General features: G+C 44.8%; 1 protein-coding gene across 3 annotated transcripts in view; it reads left to right on the forward strand.

Moving 5' to 3' along the window:
• Nucleotides 1–20,408, forward strand: part of LOC147113979 (drebrin-like) — a 208,841-nt gene that overhangs the window by 156,686 nt on the left and 31,747 nt on the right. For 2 of the 3 annotated variants that reach the window (XM_085995443.1, XM_085995444.1), the window contains 7 exons: nucleotides 671–820; nucleotides 1,647–1,724; nucleotides 4,467–4,618; nucleotides 8,296–8,365; nucleotides 10,043–10,138; nucleotides 11,729–11,843; nucleotides 16,013–16,135. In XM_085995443.1, the coding sequence (XP_085851569.1) occupies nucleotides 671–820; nucleotides 1,647–1,724; nucleotides 4,467–4,618; nucleotides 8,296–8,365; nucleotides 10,043–10,138; nucleotides 11,729–11,843; nucleotides 16,013–16,135 (784 nt within the window). The remainder of the gene's footprint in view (nucleotides 1–670; nucleotides 821–1,646; nucleotides 1,725–4,466; nucleotides 4,619–8,295; nucleotides 8,366–10,042; nucleotides 10,139–11,728; nucleotides 11,844–16,012; nucleotides 16,136–20,408) is intronic. The other variant, XM_085995446.1, reaches the window with a different exon arrangement.

Genomic DNA, 20,408 nt, shown 5'->3' on the forward strand with positions numbered 1-20,408 from the left:
CTCTATTGTGAAATCAGCCCCCTTATTCTGACAGTAGATTCATAAACTACAGAAACATCAAATGTGAAAATGCCTCTGATCATTGGGAGGATCTTCTAGGTATAATTCTGGCCATTGTTATGAAGTGAAACTACCAATTAATAATTAAAACTCTTGGAAACCTTCAGAGTGCAGCAATGGCTGGCCAAGAAAAATGCATGCCTTTAAAGACCAGGAAAACTTATGGCCGATCCTTGGTCAATGCTAAGTTAGCTACTATCAGTCAGGGCAATAGGGCACAATAATTGGTATCACTGCACTTGAACTGGGGGTGGGGGGCAGGGGGCAGGGGCAGAAGCTGCTGCGGGTCCAGCTCCCACTTGTTATGCAGTGATTTCTGCTGAACTGCATGAATATAGATGTCAGGACTCAGCTGCAATGTCCTCCATGTGAATAGCCTACTGATGCTCGCTGTCAAGGCTCACATGTGAGGAATAACTACTTGGGTGAAGTATAGGAGGGCTGCTAGCATCCATGGAGCCGTTCTCCAGCAAGAATCAGCAGGTTCAGGAGAGGATGGAGAAAAGGAAAGAAAATAGAGGTTGAGGGATTTTTTACACATTATGGCTTTTCAAAAAAATCGCACAGAATTTTCACCTCCTTTGCCCCTTCTCTCTCTCTCTTCAAACAGGGGGCGAATGTTATTGTTAATGCCAGTAGTCCCGAGGATGTAGACGCGACTGCTATTCGTCAGAAGCTGACTAATGGCACAATGCACGTTTCGAGCCCGGTGTTGCGCCGACTCCACCTGAAAGAGGACGAAGAGTTGTTGGGTCCAGTGGTGAGTAAAAGACAGCCAGCAAGGGAAGTGGTGAATGCACAGGGAATAAGACAGCAGTTACCTTGTCAACTGTTTTTCAGTTGAAGACTGAAAATATTGAATAAGGTTATTAACTTAAAAGTAAACATTTTAAAATAAATAAACTTGTCATCTTCATACCCAAACGAATATAGGGCAGACTGACTGATGGTGGTCAGAATGGCAGAATGCATTGTCTTTGTTGCATATAGCCAATAGAGGTTAATAAGAATGGGAAGGCTTAGGGGAGTCAGTTTGGGGGGAATAGGCAAGCTTGAGAGTTGGGTTGTACTGAAAGACTAAGCAGACGTGGGGATAGATGTGGTATCCATCCAGAATTGTGGCAAACTTAGGTGATGCCTATGGAGAACACAGTAATGTCCGTGAACAGATACTCGAGGGGTCATGGTGTCATGGAAAATATAGTGTTAAAATTCACTATTACATCTTGGGACAGTCAGTGTGAGAACTACAGCAGTAGTAATTAATTTACCCAGTCTCAAGGCACACAGCAACACCGGCGTGTTAGTATTCATGTTACCTAATTTCAAGGTACAGAATTGTTAGGACCCTGCCTGAATTTAACCACAAGGGGTGTCGAGCCTGAGATACTTAGCCTCTACCCCTTTCCACCTCAAATGCCTGTAGATATGACAGAATGATTAATTATTCTGTGTTGTAAATTCCAAAAAGGAACTAGTCAAGAGTCCTACTGGCTCCTGCACAGCAGCTTGCCTTTCAATGACAGCAACCTCCCTCTTTCAATGCCAATTGATTTTTTTATTTTGTAAATGTTCTCTTGTTGCAGGGCACGACATACCAGAAGACGAACGCTGCAATTGAAATGAAACGAATCAACCGAGAATTGTTCTGGGCACAAGCAAAGGTACAACTCCTCATTGTCACCACTTGAAAATCATGAGAGACTTTGCCGACTGTGCAGAAATTTCGTTTTTGAAAAGAACAATACAGATTCTTCATTATCCTACTCCTACATAATGATCTTTCAGCAAGACATTCCTTGTCCGAGGAATGTACAGGACGTCACTAGAAGTCTGGTGACATGAAATAACATTTTAATGAGCAATTATGCTGACCTGGCCTGAATCGCCTGCATCTGCCCTGAATGCCCTCGACTAACCTGGTTGCCTGCATCTGCCCTGATTAGCCTGGGTTACCTGCATCTGTTCTGAATTGGTTCAACCACGCTATCAATTGTTTTACTTTGGGGTTTTTTTAAAGTTACTTTTAAAACATTTGGGGAACAATAACAGCAAAAACACACAGCATGTCAATCAGCATCTGTGTTTTGGGTGTGTTTCAACTGTGGAGTTTTACTTCAACTTATTCTCCTCTCCTGGACAACAACCTCCTTAAGGACAGGAATGGATCTCCTGATCAGAGGCAGCATCACTGTTCCCTGTCCATTTGAAAACGAGTATTGGGTTGAGGATTGATATTGAAGATGAGCAATTGATAATTGCAAATCACGATGACAATTACTACTGTGTAGGAAGTGTCATACATGTAGAGTACGCTGTTACTATTTGGGGATCCCAGATTAATACAGCACTAGCAGAATGAAACTACACAGTAATGTACTCAGCCATTTCAACTGTTAAATGGGGTGTGATAATTTATTGGCAGCTAATGGGAAACCTGGAACAGCTGTTTCTCTCTTCATTGCCCCTCATAGTAAAACTTCCAAAGTAACCAATAGTTTCTCTGTTCTAGCCTATGCAGCGAAATGGCTGTAATTTATGTCAGTCCATTTCTCTCTATCTCCCCTCACCCCCAGACTATGCAATGGTGTTCATCAACTGACTATATTCTCTCTCTCTTCCCTCCCTGTATTAAAACCTCCTTAGGTTGCTTGTACTGTATCTCTTCCTCCCTCCTTGTTATTGAACTCGTGGATATCTCTAATTTCTCTCTCTTCTCCTTCTCCCTTAACTAGTCACCAAAATTTGCTTTATTTATTTCTTCTGGCTGTTTAACTTGAGCATTTTTAGTTATTGAAGATATCAAATACTCTCGTCAGAGTAGGGGAGCCTTTCAGTGACATCACTTGACCCTTTCAAGCATAAAACAGAAGATGTAGATGTGGCTTCACTGTGATTGATATTTGCCCTCTGTTTTAATGCAAATGTTTGCCACTAAGTTTTTCTCCTGCCAGTGTACCTGGGAGATCAGAGATGAATCTCCAACCTATTCTGATTGTCTGGCTGAAAAGTCAATATGGGAACAGCAACAATAAACTGGTCTGTTAATGCACCACCACTTTTCTCTTGCTAAGAGTCCAGCGGCCCCTTTGCACATTGAAGAGTGTGCCATTCATGTATCATTGTCCCTCTCCTCTTATAGAGTCATAATGGCACAGAAGGAGGCCATTCGGCCCATCGAGTCCATGCCGACTCTCTGTAGAGCAATCCAGTCAGTCCCATTCCCCCGCTCTAGCCCCGTAGCCCTGCAAGTTTATTTCCCTTGAGTGTCTATCCAGTCTCCCCTTGAAAACATTGAGTGTCTCCACTTCCACCGGCAGCAAGTTCCAGGTCCTCACCACTCGCTGCGTAAAAAAGTTTTCCCTCACATCCCCCCTGTATCTCATACCCAAAACCTTAAGTCTGTGTCCCCTAGTCCTTATACCATCAACTAGTGGGAACAGCCTTTCCCTGTCCAGCCTTTCCCCATCTAGCCTATCCAAACCCGTCATAATCTTGTACACCTCTATCAAATCACCCCTCAACCTCCTTTGCTCTAATGAAAACAAATCCAGCTTCTCCAATCTGTCCTTGTAGCTAAGATCCCCCATCCTCAGAACCATTCTGGTAAATCTCCTCTGCACCCTCTCAAGGGCCTTCACATCCTTCCTAAAGTGTGGTGACCAGAACTGGACGCAATACTCCAGTTGTGGCCTAACCCGTGCTTTATAAAAGTTCAGCATAACTTCTCTACTTTTGTACTCAACCTCTATTTATGAAGCCCAAGATCCCATATGCTTTGCTAACCACTCTCTCAGTATGTCCTGCCACCTTGAGGGACCTATGCACATTAACTCCCAGGTCCCTCTGTCCCTGCACACTCTAAAACTGTGCCATTATGTGTATATTGCCTCTCCCTGTTCCTTCTGCCAAAATGCATCCTTTCACACTTCTCTCTTAAATTCTGTCTGCCCATTCTGCCAGCCTTTCTATGTCCTGTTGCAGTCGATTCTTACCATCCTCACTGTTTGCCACACCCCAAGTTTGGTGTCATCGGCAAATTTAGAACCAGCACTGACCCTCGGGGAACACCACTGTCTACCATCCTCCAGTCTGAAAAACAGCTATTTACCACAACTCGCTGGTTTCTGTCCTTAAGCCAATTCCTGATCCAAGCTGCCACTGACCCACCTATTCCACGAGCCTCAATTTTGTTAACCAGCCTTCTACGTGGTACTTTGTCAAACACCTTCCGAAAATCCATGTAGACAACATCCATTGCATTCCCTTCATCGATCCTCCCTGTTACTTCATCAAAAAATTCAATTAGATTAGTCAAACATGATCTGCCTTTTACAAATCCGTGTTGAACCGCTGTAGTGTGTCAGTTCTGATCTAATGTGTGTTTGTGTTTTCCTGCTCTTTAGAGAGAGGAGGAGCTGAGGAAAGAAGAGGAGCGTAAGAAAGTGATTGAAGAAAGAGAAAAATTTGAGAAAGAGAGAATGGAGCAGGAGAAGAAAGAACAAGAGGATAGAGAGCAAAGATACAGAGAACGAGAGAAACAGATAGAAGAAGAAAGGTATGGTTGATATTGATGGAACAGAGGTTAATGGAAATTTGCTTCTTGGGCACAGTGCTTTGGGGAGATGCTGAATGGTTGCACCGATGTTAATGTTAACCCCTTCACACAGTAAGATCTTCGACCTCAACTCCACTTATCCCTTGATTCCCCTAGAGTCCAAAAATCTATCTCTGCCTTGAATATACTCAACAAATCAGCATCCACAGCCCTTTGGGGTAGAGAATTCCAAAGATTCACAAACCTCTGATTGAAGAAATTCCTCCTCATCTCAGTCTTAAATGGCTGACCCCTTATCCTGAGACTGTGCCCTTAGTTCTAGACTCTCTAGCCAGAGGAAACAACCTCTCGGCATCTACCCTGTCAATCCCCCTCCGAATTTTATGTTTCAATGAGATCAGCTCTCATTCATCTAAACTCCAGAGAGTATAGGCCCAATCTACTTAATCTCTTGTCATAGGACAACCCTCTCATCCCAGGAATCAATCTAGTGAACCTTTGTTGCACCGTCTCCAAGGCAAGTATATCCTTCCTTAGATAAGGAGACCAAAACTGTGCGCAGTACGCCAGGTGTGGTCTCACCAAGGCCCTGTACAATTGTAGTAAGACTTCCTTACCCTCGTACTCCAAACCCTTGCAATAAAGGCCAACGTGCCATTTGCCTTCCTAATTGCTTGCTGTACCTGCATGCTAACTTTCTGTGTTTCCTGTACTCGGAGACCTAAATCTCTCTCAACACCAACATTTAATAGTTTCTCACCATTTAAAAAATATTCTGCTTTTCTATTCTTCCTACCAAAGTGACACATTTCCTCACATTTTACTCCATCTGCCAGTTTGTTGCCCACTCACTTAACCTGTCTATATCACTTTGCAGGCTCTTTGTTGGAAAGTAAGCTGTGAGTAGGACACAATGTAATGTTATAGGGCTGCGAATTTCTTAAATAAATGAAGTGGGAATTTTGGAAGAATCATTTGTATTATGATTCATCATGAAGCAATACATCAGTAAGACTAAAGGGCCTAGAAATTCAGTGGGCTGCACCACCAGTTAGCGCCCAAAGAGGGCACTTAGTGGGTTTAGCGCCACTGGCCATGCCTCCCGTGAAATTTAGAGGGGCACTAATGGCGTCATTAGCCTGTAGCGCTGCACCGCCACCGATGACATCATCTGTGTGCGCAGCGCCCCGATCGCGATATTTGGTAGCGCCCCCTGCTGTAATGCCGGTCGCAATTTGCGACCGGTTCAGGGGGGCCTACCTGCGGCGGTAGAGGCGCTAATTAAAGGGGAGGTGCGGGGCGGCCATTTTTTTTGCTGGCCGCCTGCCAGCACCTCCTCGCGCCGCCGTCCCCGGCCTCCTGAGCGCCCCCCCCCCCCCCCCCCCAACGTTGTGCCGGCTGTGTCCCAAGAGCCCGGCACTTCTGCTCGGTGCCGGGTTCTTTTGCCGGCACTCGCGATCTTTGATCGCGCTGCTGCAGGCCCCTCCCCTTTAAGAAGGGGAGGAAGGCCTGCAGTATCGCAGCGCGCCGTGCTGCAGCATGTGGCGCTGCGGCACGTTGCGCTGCGATTTTCAGTTGCAGCGCCCCAAGAGGGATGCAGGGCGCCTCGAGCAGCGCCCCGCTTCCGTTTGGGGCGTTGAAACTGAATTTCCGGCTGGCGCTCGCGGCTCCGTCCGGGGTGGTACTTCCGGTGCCAGGCGCCACCGAATTTCTAGGCCAAGGTCTTTTAAATGTTAAATTAAAAATATCATCAAAATGTATTAACTGAGCACAAGAGAAGTGTGGGGGAATACTCTTTATTCAGAGTATTCTGCCATTGGATACTAGAAAAAAAATCTGTGTATATGTTCTGCATTCTGCTGTTTTGTCTCTTCCATGGCCCTTCAACATTTTACTTATAGTACGATGGTTTGGAGTTCGACCTCCAAGTGAGCGTCGTCTGCCTACTGTAATTCGATGACAGAGGATAGGACGACCTTGGATCTGGACTGCAGGTGGCGGAGGTTGAACAGTTTCCCATTTGTTCTGTAAATTAGCTTCACTCCAGTGGGGAGCTTACTGAGGGAGCTTGCTCAGGCCAACATCCCCAGCATCGAAGCTTTGACCACGCTCGATCAGCTCCGATGGACGGGTCACATTGTCCGCATGCCTGATACGAGACTCCCAAAACAAGCGCTCTACTCAGAGCTCCGGCACGGCAAGGGAGCCCCAGGTGGGCAGAGGAAATGCTTCAAGGACACCCTCAAAGCCTCCTTGAAAAAGTGTAACATCCCCACCGACACCTGGGAATCCCTGGCCCAAGACCGCACAAAGTGGAGGAGAAGCATCCGGGAAGGCACCGAACACCTCGGCCTAGAAATTCAGTGGGCCTTGCGCCCACTTAGCGCCTAAAGAGGTCTTTTGCGCCGGCGGGGTGGTAGCGCAGAAATTGAGTGCAGCGGTATTGGCGGCGGTAGCCGTTAGCGCTGCGCCGGGACCGATGACGTCATCGGTGTGCGCGGTGGCCCGTAACGCCCCGAAACCGCGCCGATCCCCATATTTATTTGCGGCCGCCTCCTCCGAAGCGGGCGCAAACAGCGACCAGAAAACGGGGCCGTCCTGCTGCCATAGTGGGGCGCTTTAAAGCGGAAGGTGCGGCCGGCCGCTTTTTCGGCGGCCGCCTGCCCGCACCTCCTTCCCCGGCCTCCTCCACCCACCCCCGCGGCACTGCCGGCTGGTTTCCGTGGAGCCCGGCACTTCTCCGTTGTGCCGGGCTCTTTTGCCGGCACTCGCGATCGGGGCTCCGGCCGTTGCAGGCACCTCCCCCTTAAGAGAAGGAGGAGGCCTGCAGTACCGCAGCCTGCCGCACCGCATCGGGTGGCGCTGCGGCAACTAGCGCGCCGATATTCAGTTGCAGCGCCCCAAACGGAGGCGGGCACACCCTGGTATAGCGCCCGCTTCCGAATTGGGGCGTAGAAGACGAATATACGGCGTGCGCTAATGTCTCCCCGCCCAGCGCTAACTTTTGGGCGTGAGCGAGCTGCCCGCACCCAAGTGAATTTCTAGGCCCTCGAGTCTCTTCGCCAGGAGCAAGCGGAAACCAAGCACAGGCAGCGCAAGGAGTGCACGTCAACCCAAACACCCCACCCACCCGTTCCTTCAACCATCGTCTGCCCCACCTGTGACAGAGACTGTAGGCTCCGCATTGGACTCATCAGTCACCTGCGAACTCATTTTTAATGTGGAAGCAAGTCATCCTCAGTTCTGAGGGACTGCCTAAGAAGACTTATAGTAACATACCATTTGTTCATCTCTATTTCACATGTTGGTGAATATTAGATAGTGATAGACAGGTGCAGGGCTTTCCATTATTTTTTGCCCCATTTTCCTGGGGTCTATACTGTTAATCAACCTGACATGGGGTAGTTTCTTTATAGTCTTGAGGGCTCCATTTTGTCAGGATCTCCACCATTTTGTAATGGATTGAAAGTGGAATCGCCAACCATGGGCAAATCAACATGATGGTGGGTGATTCTGAGCATAGTTTCAGCATAAAACATTTGTGTGGAGTGCGTTTGTATGTGATGGGGGTGGGAAGAAGCTCCATTTAATGCTGTCATCACTAACTCCAGTCTTAGCACGGTGTTGCCTCTTACTTGTCTTATTAATTTTTTTATGTGTGTGCTTTTAAATTTTAGGAAGAAACTGCAAAGCCTGGAAGTTGATGAAATCAAAAATGCATCAAAGCAGAACAACAACAACAACAAGGTCAGTGAGGCTTCTAGTTCTCATGATAGATATCCTTAGTAACTGGATGGCTGTGTAACATTTCACTGCTGCCTGTTTGTGCCTCCCCTTGGAGCGGAAAAGAGGGAGGGGAATGAGCTAGAGAAGCAGGGTCCCCCAGTAAGTGCAACTCCATATTGACTGACCATAGAATAGCATTCACACCCCCGCACCTTCCCACCTCATGTCTGCAGCTTACCCACCCAACAGGTTGGGCATAGAAAGCCCAGATCAACGCCCCCACTGCCACCATTTCAGTTCTGCTATTTCAGATTCTGAGCAGAGTTTTGCAGAGTGAGAATGAGAGGCACTTGCTGACTGCAACCCATTCCAGCGAACCAGCTAATCCTCCTGGTGCTCTCTGTTATGGGGATTGGGAAATACCTTCTATACAGAGGAGGTATGAAGAGCTCTTGCATTCCAGATCTGGCCAACTTTTAATATCCTAGCATCACCTCATTGACAGAATAAATACTGTTTGTTCCATATATAATTAGTTTATTTAAAAAAAAAAGATTAAACTTAGAATGTATGTGAGTTGGCCTAAAGAAAGTGAAAGAACAAAGTTATACAGAGGGAGAGAAAGATGGCTTCCATTTCTTCTAAAATAAATGTCCCACCTTATTTCTTTCTTGTATTTCATTTAATTGTTGTCAATCACTCAAAGAGCAGATGGATTTACTGTAGACATGTGATCTATAACTAAAAGTGGTGTAAAATTCAATATGCTAGTATTTAATATGCTAGTAGTTTGGCCAGTTGGAAAGTGCTGCATAGAGTAACTCAGATATTTTGAATAGATGTCAACTTGAGCTGGCATTGTGTGTTCCTCAACATTTAAAACTCTAATTTTAAACAGAAGTGCATTTGAGATGCTAATGAGCAGAGTGTGTGATGACTGTAACACCTGGTGTAAATTCCCTCATGATTACCAGTTGGTACAGTCACCAGTTGGTTCAGGACAGGCATACCAGGAGAGAAGATGAGAAACTGTAGAATTATTTTTGCTGTAAATATATTTTTACAGTCTGAGATTCTACACACAAATATTCTTAGCATGAAAATAAATAATCCTGCCAACGATTGATTCACATTTGACTGCGCAGGCAGAGAGTGCATTGCACTTCTAGCTTGCTCCTTCAGTATTTTGCACAAGCTGTTGTCAATACCATGAATTCCCTCCATAAACTTCTCCATCTCTCTCGCCTCCTTTAAGACCCTCCTTAAAACCAAGCTTTTGGCCACCTGTGGTTCGGTGTCAAAATTTGTTTGATAACGCTCCTGTGAAGCGCCTTGGGAAGTTTTAAAGCACTATATAAATGCAAGTTGTTAGTGTTGGAATTAATTCACACATCACTCTAATGCTTTTATACCAGATCTCTTCTGTAATACTGCTCTATTATACCAGATCTCTTTCACATTTTGCACCTTATATAATGTGCTTAATTTAATAGATTTTAGCAAAATGTATGTTATTTGTTTTTAGCATATTTTATTTTGCACTTCACAGTTGTGGTAATTATGCCTTGCTTCACCTGTCTCCGTTTATCCAGATTTAAAATGACAACAGAAGAGCTCAGTGGAGGAATGCTGCAGTGAGAGTTTGTGCTGGTACATTCAAAAATGCGTGTAATCCTAACCATGTTCATTTTGAAATAGGAAGTGCAGAAGGAGGGAGTGGAGGAGGAGGAGGAGGAGGAGGAAGATGAAGAAAACAAAGGGTCCAAGATCAGCGACTCGGCTGAGAAAGCAGCAGTAAGCATTTAATGGGGATCAAAGTGTTCTGATAGAGGATAGGCACAAGCATATTCTTCTGAAAAGATAACAATCCTGGCTGTCCTAAGCTGTAACCCTATATAGTGACAGATAATGGTACTGAAAGATGGTGGGCCAGAAATTCATGGACCTGGTGGAAACTTCTGAAGTGTTGGCCCGATGGGTGGAGCAGAGTTTGGGGTAGAACCTAGAGGTTTCCGCCCTTTTATTTATCCCACTGCAAGTTAGGTAACAAGCTGGCGCTCCTTGTGCACGCACCTTTTCCGTGTTGATATCCCTAGAAGAGGCCGGACTGGATGGATGATGTTGGTCATCCAAAATCAAGTCAGTTCCACCTCAGTTGCCCTCGATGCACTGTACACCTGCGTGAAGCAGTGGTGCTAGGACTAGATATTGGCAGAAATGGGGCCAAGCACCTTTTCAATGACCGTTTCCCTGCCTCAGCCCCTGGAGGAAGTGTAAGTTTGAATTCTGGGCCCTTTAGCTCTCTTTCTCAGGTTGCACGGCTCTAGTACTCTGTGGTAATGTACTACAGCGAAATGCTTCCCCTTCATCACTGTTGCACACCGAAACAGCGCTGGCGGCTGCCCAAACTATGCAAATTAGCCTGACCCCAGGATTTTAGACAGGGTCAGGGTGTAAGCAGCAGCTGGGCAGAAATTCCATCCCTTCCCCCCAGGCTTTCCCAGGAATTTCTCGCCTGCTAAAAATAAAATGGTGATAGTTTAAAAATGTTTCTAGAGAGTTTCAAATATGTAACCTTCGTTCACGGTGAGAATACTCAGTTAACCATGGGACGTTATTGTTAATCTCACAATGAGGAAGACTGAGTAACTCCTGAGTGGTGAAGTCCTGAGACACCCATAAAGCTCTCCCTCAAGTGTGATAAAATGGTATCCCTCTAATATTATAGACTGTGTTTTAATGCTCTGGCCCCTACCTCAGTGATATGAGGTATTGCTTAACCGGGGTTAAGCTGTGGATTTCAGTGAGATGATGCTAGCTGTAACTATGCCACAAAAAGAGTATTTACTGAGCTTTCCAGGGGTATAGGGTATGGGAAAAATTTATAGTACATTTAAAACTTCAGTGACGAGCTAAGAGCATAGGGGTTTAAATGAAATATAATAGAATATGTGTTTTTCCCCCATATTAATGGTTGACTAATGAAATTGCATGTTTCAAAGCTACATGCTCCAATTTTGATAGCTGATCATTGATTATGGAAAAAAACAAGCTTTCTGCTGTTGTTATCATGAGGAATGTCAACCCACCCCCTTGCCATATGCACAAACATTATGGCATTATTGCCTCATAACATGCAACAGAAAATTCAGTTTGGATAATCAGAACTTGGTCACCTTGCATTCAGATAACCTGACACAGAAGTATTACTAAGGGATGCAGCTCAATGAAGTTATGAACAAAATTGGTGGGAAAGATGGTTAACCAAAGCAGAACTTAATTCTAACTTTACAACCATGCTTATAAACATGCTGGAGCAGTTTTAAAGATAGCAACTCTCTCTTCAATATAACATCCTTTTCTCACATTCCCTTCTATCAACAGGAAGCTGCGGCTCTTATTGCATTGCGGGACGGAAATCCAAGGGAATTCTTTAAGCAGCGAGAACGAGCCATGACAACAAGTTTTGAGACACTACATTTTTCAGGCCAAAGACCAGGTAGGACAAAGTCTGTTTTGTTTCCATTTCCACACCTCCAACCCCTTATTTCCCCCTAGGCCTCTCATTCTCCATGAAAATTCCTTCCATGAAAATGGCAGAGTTACTGGTCCTGCCTATCTCTTTATCATCAAGTCCATTTCATAGGTCAGTGCAAATAAAATTGTCTTTCATGTTGCAACCTATTTAGAGGCTTGACGAAATGATCGCAATCAGGTCATCAACCACAAGATGTGAGCCAAGCAACCTAATGTAAAACGAAGTGCCACTAGTAAACTGTTAAACCTCATGTAACCTGAGGTTGTTGCATGGTACCTGATCGTGGCAGATGATGTAAACGATTCAGCGGGGCTGTAACTGATCGTGTCAAATTGTTGACAGTGGCATAGAGCGCTGTCTGATCGGTTCAATCAGTTAAATTGATGGGAGAGCATATGAAGTAACCAATGCATGGAATGGAATTAATAATCAATCGTGTTGAATGACTTGGGCTGGAATTATGTAGTGATCTGAATCTTGCCAGTAGAATAGTTGGAAATAGAATGGGTGATTGTATCAGATAATGTAGCTGGGATTGGATGGGAGAAAACCTGCTCATATCAGATGATGCATTTAGGAAGGACATGGGAGTGGGGTAGAAGAACATTCAATTTTCTCAAATGAAGTAAACAGGAACAGGGAGAAGTTGTACTCGGGTGTGCCAGGAGACACAGTTGAGGGTGGGCTGAGAAGTGCCTAGCTGAGTTGGATAACTTAACTGCTTGAGGTTGAGCCATTTGTGGATATGTTGAATGAAAGAACAACAACTTGTATTTACATAGCGCCTTTAATGTAGTAAAACGCCCCAAGGCGCTTCACAGGAGTATTTTAAAACAAAAAATTTGACGCCGATATTTGGGGACGAAGTTTTATCAATATTTGAGCAGCCTAAAATGTCTTCATACCGAGTGCCCCTAGGGCCACTCTCCATAGAAATGCCATTGCTAATTAGGATATTTATTCAGTAAAATTAACAAGTTCAATTCCAATTGAATGTTCCAATGAACAGGGCTCCACTGTATAAATAGCTTCCTACTGTAGCGATTTATGGTCTGGAACAGAAACAGAACTCATTCAGCACTTTCTGCAACTGCTGTCCATTCCACTCATTTTCTACATATTTAGATACCTAGGTTTACATCTCCTCATTAAACAAAGTCACAGGGCTAGAAATTTGGTGCATTTGTACCTCTCGTTAGTGTCCCCGGGGGCGCAAACTACTTTTCACCCAGGCGCAGCACCGTTAACGACTCCCACTAAATTCACCAGGAGTTTAGCACTGGCAGTAACCAGTAGCGCCCCACTCCGTGCGCAACACCCTGTTTTCTCCCTGCCTGCAAAATTGGCCCGCGCCCCCTGAATCTGGCCGGGCAATGACAGCGACCGATTCAGGGAGCGGGAACAGAGCGGCAGGAGGCTCGCAGGGCGATAAGTAAAGGGGAGGTGGCAGGCGTGGGAAACAAGAATCGGCTGACTTGCTTGTCGCGGCCCATTGCTTCTTTGAACGTGGGGTCCGTTCCATGGTCTGGCTGCTGGCACGGCACCCCGCAGAGTTGTGGGCTTGGGCCCTCCCCTTTAATGAGGGGAAGAGCCCTTTCATGTGGCAGCACTACATGGCCCAGTGCGTAGCGCTGCAGAACGCACTGCCCTGATATTTGAGGTTAGCGCTTGAAGAAGGAAGTGAAGTGCTTGAATTAGCGCTCCACCTCCCTCTTGGTGTGCTAAAACTGACGTTAGCGATCGCCAGCACTATTTTTCGCCGAGCGCTAAATTCAGCGCCCAGACAATGTTGGCGAACTAAAATGGTCGCTAACTAATTTTTCCCCCACGGCCAAAATAATGGAGACACTTGGAGGGAAGAAGATGACTAGAACATGCAAAGAAAAGTAATACTAAATGCTTAATGATGTCATTAAATCTATCTCTGCTTTTCTGGGGGGGTGGGTTGGGGGGGGCGTTACATGTACGGTTTGGTTTTATGATGGCATCTCCCAAACTGAGCATGAAAAGAGTTTGATGTTTAAAAATCCTATGGCTGGTTAATTAGAAAACAATGCTGCTGAGTTGAAGCCATTCAAGGTACTCATTTGGTTGAGGCTAGTCAAACCTTTTCAAGCAGTATGGAGGGAGACATATTTTGGACAGCAGATACTGAAAGAAGTTACAAGAAGAATTTTCTGCTCCCTATAACCACCCTGCTGTTGGTAGGATCCCCAATACTTGCTTGAATTCCTCCCTTCCCAATGCTGTAGCGCTGCAGAACGCACTGCCCCGATATTTGAGGTTAGCGCTTGAAGAAGGAAGTGAAGTGTAGTATTCCCAACATTCAGTCTGGCACTTGCCTTCCCAATGCTGTCCTCAAATGTTGGGCTCTCTGTATGTTAACAGTGACCCCCATACTGCCTTCAACAATGCATTGCCCTCCACATCTGACCACCTTCACCCACTATTAGAATATGTGCCATCAGTGTTACTGGCAGGTGGTAGGTAAATGCAGGTGGACCACAGTTTTCCTGGACTATATTTATAACCACATCTCAGAGGTGAATGATTTGCACTTTGGGCTACTTGTTCAACTCCTTTAGCAGAGCCCATCATGTGAGCTTGGATTTAGTAGAAAAAAATCAAATACATCAGTCAGCTCACCTATCATTTAAGTTTATGTTCAGGATGTGTGTGTACCATTTTCATTGATGCCAAGCTGTTAATTCATGTCTATTGAATTAGTAATCTGTCCATTCTTTTTGTTTCAACCTCATCTATATTTGTGGTGCTACATAACTGCTTATTCTGACTGATTTTGAACTCCCATCTGCCAGTGTTACAGTTTGCCGCAGCCAAGAGCCACTCATTAAATTGGCACTCACTTTGTACCAACCAAGTCTGCATACATTATATGGTAGCAGACTGCATTCACTATGCTGGGTGTTTGTCTATTTCAACAGTCTGCAGTCATTGCTCTAGGTGACAGCATATCCAGTTGAGTCCACATTGAACACTGTAGGTGATATCTGTCCCATAAGCTAAAATTGTGGTTAACTGAGAGAGCTTGTGTGTATTGGCCCCGATTGAGGCATTATTTTTGAGAATACCCTCTGCTATGGACCTGTGAGCTGCCTGCTGCTCTAATTAAACTATGCAAGAAGGATCAAGGGGATGGAGATGAAATCCAATATCTTCTCTGAATCTCAATGAGAATAGTTTTCCTGTATCTGCTTTTTATTGACTAAAGATTTTTGAAAATCCCTTTACAACAAGTACATCCCCACTGCACCTCTTCCAAAGCTACACAAGTGATATCTTGAAAAGAAAACAGCTTATTGTCTTGCAGTGTGAACAAGTTGTCTGGAGGGATATGATGATTTCTAGTACAGTGGAGCCATGTTATTATCATACCCGGCTTACAATGTTTGGCGATTCAGCAATTGAATCAGCTTAGAAAACAGAAGGCAAAAACAGAACAAATAATGGAAACACAAGAAAGTCAAAGACATCTAAAAAGAGATGTAGCACAGGCACAAGGATGGGAGTGCAGGGGGGGAGAAAAGGTGGTGGAAATGAGAAGTAATTGAGATTAGAAAAAGGGGTATAAAGTGGGTGCAAAGGAGAGATGGTAAAAAGTAAACATAATAGAAAATAGGTGTGAAGAAAAAGGTAGTGGTAAAAGGGTGTGAAACAAAGGAAGTGGCAAGAAGTTGCAAGGCAGAAGGGAGAGGTGATAGAAAAGGGATGTGAAGGGAGGAAAGGGTGATTTTTTAAAAGTGAGATTTCCAAGGCATTCAATGGTTCGGGCACATTTTGATACGAGTAATAGTGAGATAACTCTTCTCATCTAGGCGGGAGCAGTTCAGCTCTGTAATATTTGACGTTGAGGTGATTCTGGCTAATTGAGCTGCATTACCCATCTATGAGATTAGCCGAACTATTCTAGCCGACATCTATAGAAATGCATGGAAATTGGCTGAGTATCTGAATATTTTAGTTAGATATTTAGAATGGTATGACAATAAGCAGGCTACACTGCATTAGTTGCATTACCCACCTCATCAATCCCTTTTGCTACCCCCCTTAAACCTCTTAGCTATTTGCTGTTGTGTGTTACTGACTGGTGTGACACATTCTCCCCACAGGTCGAGTGAACAGCCCTTTCCTTAAGAATCAGCACAGTCTGCCCGAGCGATCATGGTCCCCTCCAAGATCCCCTTGCCCTCGAATCGCCGCTAACCATACCCCCTTCCAGTCTTTCCCCTCATGTATGTATACTTTCTAATAAAATATAGAGTATCATGTTTCTTGGAATAGAAGCATGCACTTTCTAAAGTATGGAGACTCTTGCAGGCTTCCATACACTGCTAGAGCCCGTCTAACATACTGTATAAAGCTGATGTATTTTGAGTCTCTAAACATAATTAATGTATTCTCTTAGCTAGTGTTTCACCTCTCAGTCTTGTTTTAATTGTCCCAAGACCAAGGGAATGAAGGTCTTCTCCCTTTGATGGGGTCTGGGTGATGCAGTGGGATAGAGCAAAAGTCTCCAACCTGCCAAATCTGACCTGTCTCTCAATTTCATCCAGCCCACTAAGCAGCTCCGCATTTACAAAATGATGTTGCAGCTCTGATCCTATTCTTCTTGTCCCCGGCTCAGAGCCTCAGGAAAGCAAAGTGAGCTCTATTAATGAAAAGTACGAATTTCTGAAAAACCCATGGGCCAAAAGAGATGATCTGTCAGTGAGAAATAAAGACATAGGCAGCCTTGCCAGCTCTTTAAACAGGAGTGCACAAGGTTGCCACATACCTCTGCTCCCAGCATCACCACTTCCTCATTCCAGGTGAAACCCACCTCCAGGATCCATAATACTGCCAGTCCTAACTGGAGAGAGAGAACAGCACTGCTGGGAGCAGTAGGCACATGTCAGTGTGGTGTGCAATCAAGGGGTTCTGAGGATGTTGTAAGATTCAGAAAACCCTTTAAACCCCAAGCTTTTGCTTTCAAATGTGGATGCAATAGATCCCATGGCCTTTTTCAAAGAAGAGTAAGTTAGTTCTCCCATAGTCCTGACCAACATTTATCCCTCAACCAACATCACCAAAACAGATTGGCCTGCAGTTTCCTCCACATTTGTGCCCAGATACACTCATAATCTGGGCGCAAACCAATTACGCGGCTTAAAAGACCAGAGTTTTGGGTGAAATTGAATACATGCGTAACTACAATATGCCCAAGTCTCCTTGATCTTTTACGTCCGTCCATCAAGCATTCTGTCTGAACGAATCTCCGCCCACAAAACTGACCATGCCCCCAACCCTCAAATGTGATTTTCCTCCAATTGTGCTTGTTGGGGGTAGTTGCAACATTGTGTCCAGATTTTCAGGCTCAGCTGGAAGCAAAGCCAATGTTCTGGTCTATTAATGACAAATTTCTGAACTTTTTTAATGTATCCTCCCTGAGACCTGCTCTTGTATTTTCTGTTTCTTTTAATGCATTTTTATGGCAACGTATAAGTCACATTAAAAATTGAAAAGCTTCCCTGATTGCAAGTTCTTAAAAAAAAAAAAAAAAAAAAAAAAAATACTGTGCCTGATGTGCATGAATGATGGTTAAATAAGTTAAAACTTTAAATTTTAAGACTGACAGATGAAATATATGGTGTGGGTTTGGCATTTCCTTGGGCCCTGATTGTTTACACTGAATTATGCTCATTTAGGCCCATTTCAAGTTCAAGCACATTGTAATGAGAGTGAGAGGATACTTGGGTTGACATCGACAACATGAGCTCAGTTTTGGTGCAACTTCTGTGTTGCACTCGAGGAGGAAACTCCAGGCCACTCCTTAGGCAGTCCCTCGGAACTGAGGATGATTTGATTCCACATTAAAAATGAGTTATCAGGTGACTGATGAGTTCAATGCGAGACCTACAGTCTCTGTCACAGGTGGGGCAGACGGTGGTTGAAGGGGTGGGTGGGGTGTTTGGGTTGACATGTGCTGCTTGCGCCTCGATTCCGCTTGCTCCCGGCGAAGAGACTCGAGGTGTTCGACGCCTTCCCAGATGCTTCTCCTCCACTTTGTGCGGTCTTGGGCCAGGGATTCCCAGGTGTTACTGGGGTTGTTGCACTTTTTCAAGGAGGCTTTGAGGGTGTCCTTGAAGCATTTACTCTGCTCACCTGGGGCTCTCTTGCCGTGTTGGAGCTCCGAGTAGAGCACATGTTTTGGGAGTCTCGTGTCGGGCATGCGGACGATGTGATCGTCCATCGGAGCTGATCGAGCATGGTCAAAGCTTCGATGCTGGGGATGTTGGCCTGATCGAGAACACCGACGTTGGTGTGCCTATCCTGCAAATGAATTTGCAGGATCTTGTGGAGGCAGCATTGATGGTACCTCTCCAGTGCTTTGAGGTGCCTGCTGTACATGGTCCATGTCTCGGGAGTCATACAGCAGAGTGGGTATCACTGCTGCTCTGTAGACCATGAGCTTAGTGCCGGTTTGAGGCCCTGGTCTTCACTATCTTGTCATTTATTTCATTGCTGTTTGTGGGACTTTGCCTCTGTACATTACAACTGCGGCCACACTTTAAAAAGTACTTCATTGGATGTGAAATGCTTTGGAAGTCCTGAGGTCACGAAAGATGCTATATAATTGAAAAATCTCTCTTTCTTACTGATTGACAGTCATTAATTGCCATTTGGTATTGGGTTTGCCAGCAACTGATTCACAAAAAAACCCTTGGAAAGGCCCCAGACATGGAAGGCCACTAACCAGGAAACTTCTATAATCATAATTCATCCTGACTGGCAAACAACTTAATCATACGTGACCCACTCAATAGTTGTGGCTTGTAGATCCAGCCCACTGCTCCAAAAGGTTGGAACACCTCTGGTACTTCTGGGTACAAATTTAGCCCCAACAAAAAAGAATGAACATTTTCTGTCTTTACTAAAGTTATCATTTCAAATTCTTTTGGACTGTTTCAATCTAGTTTTTAAACAGTCTACCACAGAAAATTCCTACAAATTGAATAGCAGCAAATCAGTAATCCCACACTGAGAGGCCACGAAGATAGAAAGCTTACAGAATGGAAATTTCAATCTGGTAAAATGGGGGGAACTGTTAGGTTGCAGTAAGATACATTTTCGGGGCAGTGTAACAGGTGCCTGATTTGTATTTAACTGATGCCATACCTAACTCAACTGTGGCTAACCAGGGAAATTAGGGATAGCATAAGATCCAAGGAGAGGACATATAAATTGGCCAGAAAAAGCGGTAACCCTGAGGATTGGGAGTAGTTTAGGATTCAACAAAGGAGGACAAAAGGATTAATTAAGAAGGGGAAAATAGAATATGAAAGTAAGCTTGCAGGGAACATAAAAACTGACTAAAAGCTTCTATAGATATGTGAAGAGAAAAAGATTGGTGAAGTCAAGCGTAGGTCCCTTGCAGTCAGAATCAGGGGAATTTATAATGGGGAACAAAGAAATGGCTGACCAATTAAATACATACTTTGGTTCTGTCTTCACAAAGGAGGATACAAATAACCTCCCAGAGATGTCGGGGAACATAGGGTCTAATGAGAGGGAGGAACTGAATGAAATCAGTATTTGTAGGGAAATGATGTTGGGGAAATTGACGGGATTGAAGTCCAATAAATCCCCAGGGCCTGATCATCTACATGCTAGGGTACTTAAGCAAGTGGCCTGAGAAATAGTAGATGCACTGCTGGTCATCTTCTAAAATTCTATAGAATCTGGAACAGTTCCCATGGATTGGAGGGTAGATAATGTAACCCCACTATTCAAAAAAGGTGGTAGAGGAAAAAACGGGGAATTATAGACCGGTAAGCCTGACATCGGTAGTGGGGAAAATGCTAGAGTCCATTATAAAAGATGTAATAGCAGAGCACTTGGAATACAGTGACGGGATCGGACAAAGTCAACATGGATTTACAAAAGGTAAATCGTGCTTGACTAATCTACTGGAATTTTTTGAGGATGTAACTGGTAGAATAGATAAGGGAGAACCAGTGGATGTGGTGTGACATAAATCAACTGAGCAGCCTGCGGGTGGCGCTGTCCAGGGAGAGTATAAATACTCAGGCATGGGCCCAGCTTGCGCAGGACATTCTTAACAGGAACTAGTGAAGGACGCAACTAGACCTGCAGGTTGGAAAACAGTTGATTAAAGCTTTGTTTAACGCCTAGACTAAGTGCCTAGTAGTTTTCTTACGTCATGGTGTATTTGGACTTTCAGAAGGCTTTCGATAAGGTCCCGCATAAGAGATTAGCGTGTAAAATTAAAGCACATGGGATTGGGGGTAAGGTACTAACTTGGATAGAGAACTGTTTGGCAGACAGGAAACAAAGAGTTGTAATAAACGGGTCTTTTTCCAAGTGGCAGGCAGTGGCTAGTGGGGTACCGCAGGGATCGGTGCTAGGACCCCAGCTATTCAAAATATGTATTAATGATCTAGATGAGGGAACTAGATGTAATATCTCCAAGTTTGCAGACGGCACAAAGCTGGGTGGGCATGTGTG

Source organism: Somniosus microcephalus, chromosome 8 (assembly GCF_052327205.1).
Source record: "Somniosus microcephalus isolate GS21.2 chromosome 8, FLI_Smic_1.0, whole genome shotgun sequence".
Classification (NCBI taxonomy): domain Eukaryota; kingdom Metazoa; phylum Chordata; class Chondrichthyes; order Squaliformes; family Somniosidae; genus Somniosus; species Somniosus microcephalus.